The sequence below is a fragment of the Gnatocerus cornutus genome, chromosome 7 (assembly GCF_029298725.1).
Source record: "Gnatocerus cornutus isolate USDA-ARS CGAHR chromosome 7, icGnaCorn1.1, whole genome shotgun sequence".
In the NCBI taxonomy this organism is placed as follows: Eukaryota; Metazoa; Arthropoda; class Insecta; order Coleoptera; family Tenebrionidae; genus Gnatocerus; species Gnatocerus cornutus.
This window is the reverse complement of record NC_142239.1, coordinates 440552-448450: the sequence shown is the minus strand read 5'-3', so window position 1 is coordinate 448450 and position 7899 is coordinate 440552. Positions and strand designations below refer to the sequence as shown.

At 35.9% G+C, this 7899-nt stretch overlaps 1 protein-coding gene and 1 pseudogene across 1 annotated transcript; one reads left to right on the top strand and one right to left on the bottom strand.

Annotated features, from left to right (window-relative positions):
- The first annotated feature begins 336 nt into the window (after nt 1-336).
- LOC148170553 (uncharacterized) lies at nt 337-3890 on the top strand (annotated as a pseudogene).
- A 130-nt stretch (nt 3891-4020) lies between these two features.
- Nucleotides 4021-7671, bottom strand: LOC148170552 (uncharacterized). The gene has a single exon (XM_088041329.1). It carries the CDS (start codon nt 7669-7671, stop codon nt 4021-4023), a length of 3651 nt encoding a protein of 1216 aa, XP_087897455.1.
- Between the last annotated feature and the right edge of the window lie 228 nt (nt 7672-7899).

Here is a 7899-nt window from a genome sequence, read left to right as displayed (position 1 = left end):
GTATTCTCTAATTTCTTGAGCTGTTTTTGTATTTGTATTTAATAATTTTTATATAATTAGGGATTTAAAATTACGAACACCCAATAAAATCCTTATTGTTTTTTTTAAATTATTTGGTGAAACCTATATAATATCTTTTGTTATTATTTTTTTTATAATATGATAATTCATTTTTAATATTATCATAATTTATTATTTGGTATTGTATTTTATAATTTCCTAAAATTTTCTTTAAATCTTTCTTAATATCGTGTAAATTCAGTGGGAGATAGCTATCCTCCACTGAAATTCCATATTGTATAAAGCATAAAAGATCATTTGGTATTATTATATTTTTCTTTTGAATAACGGAAACCATAGATCGGTAAACCACGTACTCAAATTAATTTTATAGGACTAGTTATTTGTATTTATAAACTCAAACTGGTTTAATGGATTAGGATTAATTTTATATTGCTTTAAAAGATTATATTCGTTACCGTAATTTTCCTATTTATCTACCAACTCTTTTAATTAAAATAATATTTCATAACCTTTTTTGCCTTATTGTTATTCAACATCATTATTAATTCTTTAAAATTTTTAATCATTTTGTATATATTCATTCATTCCATCTACTCTATTTCTTCATATGTAATTTCGTTATCTTTTGAAAAATTCTTAAAATCTCGTCCTTTATCTCTCTCGTGTAACCCAATATTACAACAAATAATAGTATTATTAATGTCAATCATTTAATTTATTTTAAATTACTGACAGTGTTGCCAACCGTGGGACTTTTTTATTGAAAATCATCTTTAAACGAATATATTTTGTATGAAATTCAGCTAAATAAGCCAAAAAAATTCCCACGGTTGGCAACACTGATTACTGAGTGATTATATTTGTCTTCCTGTGTTATAGCTGTTTCAAAATAATTACTACGCTTCATATACCAATCCCATGTATAATAATAAATCTCTCAGTTTTAAATTATGGTTTTTCAAATGCTCCAATTCAAATTTTTATATTTGTCATGCTTTCTTATTGGGGGAAATACTTCTGATGGACACTTTTTTTGCTTCTTCTTTCTTGGATTATAAAATTAAAGAAAATAATCCTGATTTTTTCTATATTTTGTTTATAATTATTTCTAATAGCTTTATTTATATTATTATGTTCTAAAATAATTGCTGTCTTTTCCCTTGAACCTAGGTTGATATCTAGCTTTTCATTCATTTTATGTAGACTTTTATAATACGTAGGCCTCGTATATTGCACTAGATCGCTTTGATTACAAGTATTATTTTTTTCGACAATTAATTAAATAAACATTAAATTGATCACCTCCATATATAACACATATTTTTTGAATCTCGAGGCTTCTCACAATTTTACCTAAACAGGGACAGTGTGTTTTAGCACTTACTGTTTATGGATAATTTCTTGTGAAAAAAAATGTAATAAATTAAATGAATCGCTTACATAACGATGACCAAGAAGCATGGCAACTGTTTCAAAAAAAGTTTAACGATATGAGAAGCAAACCAAATAATGACTTTGAACGATTAGTATTTAAAAATATGCATAATCAATTTAAAATGTATGAAAACAATATGTTAAACTTGGCAAAATTAGGTTTTCTTAAAATACACTTTCCTAATCTTGAAGTCTTTGATGAATAAATTTTCTAATAAATGACTAGTCGTTGCTCGGTTTGTTTAGAACCAAAATGTCCAGGTGATTTTTATAACTATAGAAATAAATATGAAAAAACATGTAAACAATGTAAAAAAGCAGTTAATTCTACTCGTTTGTAATGTGTTTGTGGTAGATATTACACTAGAACTAATTTTAAAAGGCATATAAAAACAGAATTGTTTGTTAGATTTTTTTCTATAATAAATGGAACGAAGGAACTTGAGTAATCTACGTTTATCTGATCTGTTTAATATTGCAAAATCATTAGACATCAAATATATTAGAAAATATAATAAAGCAGACTTGATTAAAGCTATTATTAAAGCTGAAGAGCAATTACATGAGAAAATAAAAAACGAAAACAAAATAATGAGCGAAGCGAATTCAGAAATATTTTCATTTGATGATGATTTATTTGCTAAACCAAAGGAAAAGAGAGTTAAGAAAATCGAGTGTGACACATGTGGAAAATATATCAAAAGCACCCGAATGCAGCTACATAAAGAGAAAGAAAACAAAAAGAACCTAAAAACATTTCAGTTTGATGACGATATATTTGCTAAACCAAAAAAAAATAGAGTAAAGAAGATCAAATGTGATATATGTGGAACATATATCGAGGAAACTCGAATACATTTGCATAAATTAAAACATGATTTGAATAGTCGTCGTTTGCTTGAATTACGTAATATGGCAAAATCTTTAGGTATAAGATACATTAAAAGATTCAATAAGGCAGAATTGGCAAACGAGATTATTCATGCTGAAGAGCAATTAAAAATAACAAGAGAAAACAAAAAGAGCTTGGAAATATTTCCGTTTAATGATGGCATATTTTCTAAACCGAAAAAAGAAAGAGTAAAAAAGATCAAGTGTGATGAATGTGGAAAATATATTAAGGAAAGTCGAATGCAGTTGCATAAAGCAAGACATAATCCAGAGCCAGATTTTATTTTAGTTCAGGTTGCTTTTAAAGGAAGATTATTAACCTATCAGCATAATAATCTAGAAGAAGGTATAGATATAGAAACATATATGGATATGATAAAAGAAAAGGCTATTAAAGTAGTTATAAATGCTTTAAATCTCCATAAAAATATTAAAATCAATTTAGAGATGGAATGCGAGTTTATGAAACTGGAAAATGAAGACTTTATAATGATACATAAATTTCAGTTACCAAATGTTATACTAAGAGAACAAGATGATCTGGAGGAATATTGGGATGAACAAAAGGATTTATTTATATCAAGATGTGATGAATTGCAAGATAAGGGATCTGGATGGACTTTGAAAAATATAAATTATTTGCGCATTAATATAAACAAATATACACCGTTAAGCGGAAATTCATATGTAGAATTACCCAAGTGGATTAAAGATAAAAAAGCTTGCGTTAATGTTAAAAACAACGATAATAAATGCTTTATGTACAGCGTAATATCATGTTTACATCAAGCAAAAGAACACGTAGATAGACTGAATCATTATAATAAGCCGGAATATATAAATGAATTAAATTCCTGTCAAAATCCAGGACATACCTAAATTTGAATCACATAATAAAATTAATGTTACCGTGTTTAGTTACGAAGAACAAATATTTTATCCTTTATATCATAATAATAAGCAAATATATGAAATGAATATCGACTTACTATACTTTGGAAATAAAGACAAAAATCATTATTGTTGGATCAAGAATTTGAGTCGATTGTTGAATGATCAGTTGGAAGTAAATAGAAACAAAAAACATTTCTGTAGAAGATGTTTAAACTACTCCGCTAGAACTGAAGATGCTTTAAAGAAACATCAAAATGTGTGCTTTAGTAATGAACCATGTGTTCCGAACATGCCTGAAGATTGTTCGAGCTCAGGAAAATAAAGCAGCCGAAGGACCAGTAAATAATGTATTTACAGAATATATACAGAGTGTCGCAATATGTTTAATGATTTAACTGGAAGGTTTGTAAGGCCTTCCAGTGATGTGATGATGGTGAATTTTAAGAGAAGCGAATTTACCAACTGATGTTTTGGTACTGACTCGTTACACCAGAACTCTTGGTTCAGGGTGGGTGGTGGACCAGTCATCCCCGAAAGAGGGGGATGGGACAACCCCATGACTCATAGTCCTTAACATAACCCCCCGCCTTGAAACCGCTGAGTAGGTTTTAAGAGCCTTGATAGGTAAACTACACAAACTGAAAGATGGACACAATTAAGAAAAATATATACATACATACAAATAAACTTACATCTAAACAATTAAGAAGAACGAAAATTAAACTATAAATTTATGTACAGGCGCAAAAATGTTAAATACCGATATTTACACATGCACTATTCAGTGTCACTTAGCGGAAGAGGGCAAAGATTAACTATTCCGCGTTTAAAAACGCCACTCGCGCACTTTATGGTCGCAACACGCACCAGGTTGTCGGCACCGGGATGAAGAGCGATGATTCTTCCAAGCCGCCACTGGAGGGCGGCTATGTTATCTTCCTTCAGGAGGACGAGGGTCCCTATTGCCGGTAACTTTGTCGACGTTTTGTTCCATTTGGCTCTGCCTTGAAGTGTGGACAGGTACTCCCTGGACCACCGCTTCCAAAAGTGTTGCCGACATGCCTCCACCAATTGCCAACGGGAGAGGCGGTTGCTAGGAACGGCGAGATGATCCTGTTCCACTGGGGCTGTCATGGCCTGGCCGATTAGGAAATGTCCGGGAGTCAGCGCCTCCAGGTCGTTGACGTCATTGGTCAAAGCAGTCAAAGGGCGCGAGTTCAGAACTGCCTCTATCCTGGTCAACAAAGTATACATTTCCTCGTAGGTCAAATGATTTTGACCTATAACTTTCTTCAAATGGGATTTAGCCGATTTGATGCCGGCTTCTGCGAGCCCAGCAAAATGAGGAGACCGTGGAGGAATAAATTTCCAGCTTATACCCTTTTCCATTAATTTTGATTGAACCGACGGATTGCTGACAAGTTTGTGAAGCTCGCGCGCGGCGCCTACAAAATTTGTAGCGTTATCGCTGATAACGCTTTCGATGTTACCGCGTCGTGAAATAACACGTTTCATGGCGTTTAGAAATGATTCAGTGGTCAAATCTCCGACGAGTTCGATGTGCACAGCTTTGGTCGTTAAGCAAACAAATAATGCAAGGTACGACTTGACGAGTCTTTTTCCCCGACCGCGAGCTTCTTTGATGAAAAATGGACCGCCAAAGTCAATTCCCACATTCAAAAACGGCCGCGCAGCTTTTACTCTTAGTTCTGGTAAGTCGCCCATAAGTTGTGAGTAAGACGTGGGCTTAGCCCTAAAACAAGGGACACATCTGTGGATTACCTTGCGGACTTGATCGCGGCCGGAAATGGGCCAGTATCTTTCGCGTATGTATGCCAAAGTGCCCATTTGTCCTGCATGCAATTGGTTTGTGTGAGCATCTTTGATTATTAGCTCCGTGACGAAGTGTTTCGGCAATAAGATGGGGTGTTTGCGATCGTATGTTACCGCTGCTTTCGATATACGACCCCCCACCCTGATTAGATTTTGATCGTCAAGAAATGGGTTCAGAGCGCAAATACGCGAATTTTTTATTGGTGCTTTGTCTTTTAAAAGACGAAGTTCTTCGGAAAACGATTCCTGCTGGAGTAATCGTATGATTCGAATGGTGGCTTCTGCCAACTCCGCTTTTGTTAAACTACCGCGAATTTCGGGCTGATTCGTCGCTCGAAGCTTTAAGTTTTTTAAAACTCTTAGCCAGCAGGCCATTGTTGTTCTAAGCTTTTGAAATGTCGAACGACTCCGCAAGAGGAAAAAATCGGTTTGGTGGTTTTGCACTACCGCGACATAAGGAACTTTGCGTTTCGCTTCTATATCAGCCTCTGATATTTCAGTATCGTTTGGTGGATCGTACTCTTTCATGAAATTGATATAGGACTCGTTTATGTTTGGGTTCCGTAGACGTCTTTTTTCGACCGTTAAAAACCGTTTTTCGGCGATTTCGCGGGAATTGCCCAAATTTGGAGGATTTTCAGTAAAGGGTAACCGGACTACAAATTGCCCATTTGGTGCTCGATGGGTAGTTTTGTAAAAATGATCTTCACACGGATGACTCGCAATGATTGCTTCGTTTGAACCTGAAGCCACATTTTCTAATTCCCAAAATCTAGACAATGCATTGTCGATACGAATGTTTAGACAGGATGTGAAGCCCTCATTGTTTTGGTTTATGGTACCCCCTAATATCCATCCCAAGACTGTGTTTTGAAGTACCGGCTGGTTTTTCCCCAGTTGGATTTTACCCGAAATGAGTAGGTTTAGAAACAGTTCAGCCCCCAATAAAACGTCTACCGGGGTAGCTAGATGAGGCGCCCCGTCGGCTAATTGGATATGCTTGGGAATATTCAAACACTGCAGATTGAAGTTCTTTGTCGGGACTAATCCGGTTATCTCGGGAATTACCAAGCACTTTACAGTTGTCGCGTACCGGGAAGTGCGACTTTGGAACGAGAGATTTACATATTTGTGAATTTTAGAAATTCCATTTATTCCTTTGATGCACATGTTCAATTTGTGCGTTTGGAGTCCTAATTCCCGAGACAAAGACTCCGTTATAAGATGCGATTGACTACCGATGTCTAATAGTGCGCGAATCTCTTTCGTCGTACCGTTCGCGGATTTTGTCACTATTGTCGCAGTTGACAACAGAACGTTTGAACTCAGCGCCATGTTGCACATCGACGGACCTGGTTCTGATTCCGAAGAAGTTATGATATTTGATGATGTGTCCTCGATATGCAACATGGTGTGGTGTTTTTTGTCGCACTTTTTGCAATGCGATGACCAACAATCCTTGACACTATGATTTTTGCAGAAGCAGTTGATACAACGGTTTTGCGATTTAATTTTATTTATACGCTCCTTGGGACTTAAAGAAATGAACTTTTCGCACTTGAAGATGTTGTGCTCGCCGTTGCAGAAAAAACACGAAGTCTTTTTTGGAGACATGTGGAAAATTTTATGTTTGGGTTGTGCCGGTTTCATAAATTTTGCGTGAAAAGATGGTTTTTTCGTCTCGACCGCGGATGAGATTTTGTTCAACTGCATCGATTGCAGCGTTTGGCAGCGTTTCTCCAAAAACGCGATTAATTTATCGTAAGTCGGAATTTCGTCCGGCAGCAAGGATTCCTCCCACGAAGCGTTAGAAAAATAATCTAATTTTGATGATATTATATATACAAGTAAATCACCCCATTGGCCAACAGGCCGATTTAGGGTTTTGAGACCGCTTAAATTGATGCTTAACGCATTCAGAAGTGAACGGAGTGATGTGTGATCGTTTTTGGAAACTGCGGGGATGTCGAAGATGGTCTTTATGTGTTTATTAATCGTTAAGCGACGGTTTTCGAAACGCGTTTTTAATAACTTGATGGCGACCGCGTAATTCTCTCCGGTCGTCTTCAACGCGTCCAGTGAAGTTTTCGCCTCATCGTCTAAACACGACTTTAGATAGTGTAATTTTTGAATATCGCTTATCGTATCGTTGGACCCGATTAAGCTTTCGAATGTATCGATAAACGACGCCCATTCTCCGAAATTTCCATTAAATCGCGGAAGATCAATGGTTGGCAATTTTAGATGTTGCATTGTGCCCGATGCACAATCGTTAGATTTTTGCTTAGATCGGCCGTGATTTAACATTACGTTTTCAAAGAGCCCCAATGTCGTGAAGAAATGACTTTGTATGGTCTGGAAGCTGTAGATCGCCTCGTTACTATCTCCCGATTCGTCTGGAAGTTTGATTGAATCACCGCCTAAGCGACCTACAAACTCGGTGAAGTCTTTCAGCAACTGCTCGACATTTTGTAGGCGACGTTTTGCCTCACCAAACTTATCTTCATTCGACCCGTCAACTACAAATTCGTAATGGGAGTGCAAAGTGTTGATTATCCATTGAAATTTATTCGCGTCTTGTTGTGACAATGACATTTTGTTATTTGAATTTTGACCTCGTCAGAAATGTATACTTTATAGTAGTCAGAATAGAGGAAGCATGCAACTCTACCTTTTATGATGACCCTTCTTTGGTCCGATATGTCCTGGAGATGATCAAGGTGGATGATGTTGCCACTTCGATGATAAGAAGAACGCACAAGATGCTTTCCCGACTTCTTCAAGTCGGTGATGATGATGTTTACGACACTCACGATATTGCAC

Bases quoted from the DNA above. Each gene is read 5' to 3' on its own strand.
- LOC148170552 (XM_088041329.1), bottom strand. From the start codon at position 7,671: ATGTCATTGTCACAACAAGACGCGAATAAATTTCAATGGATAATCAAC.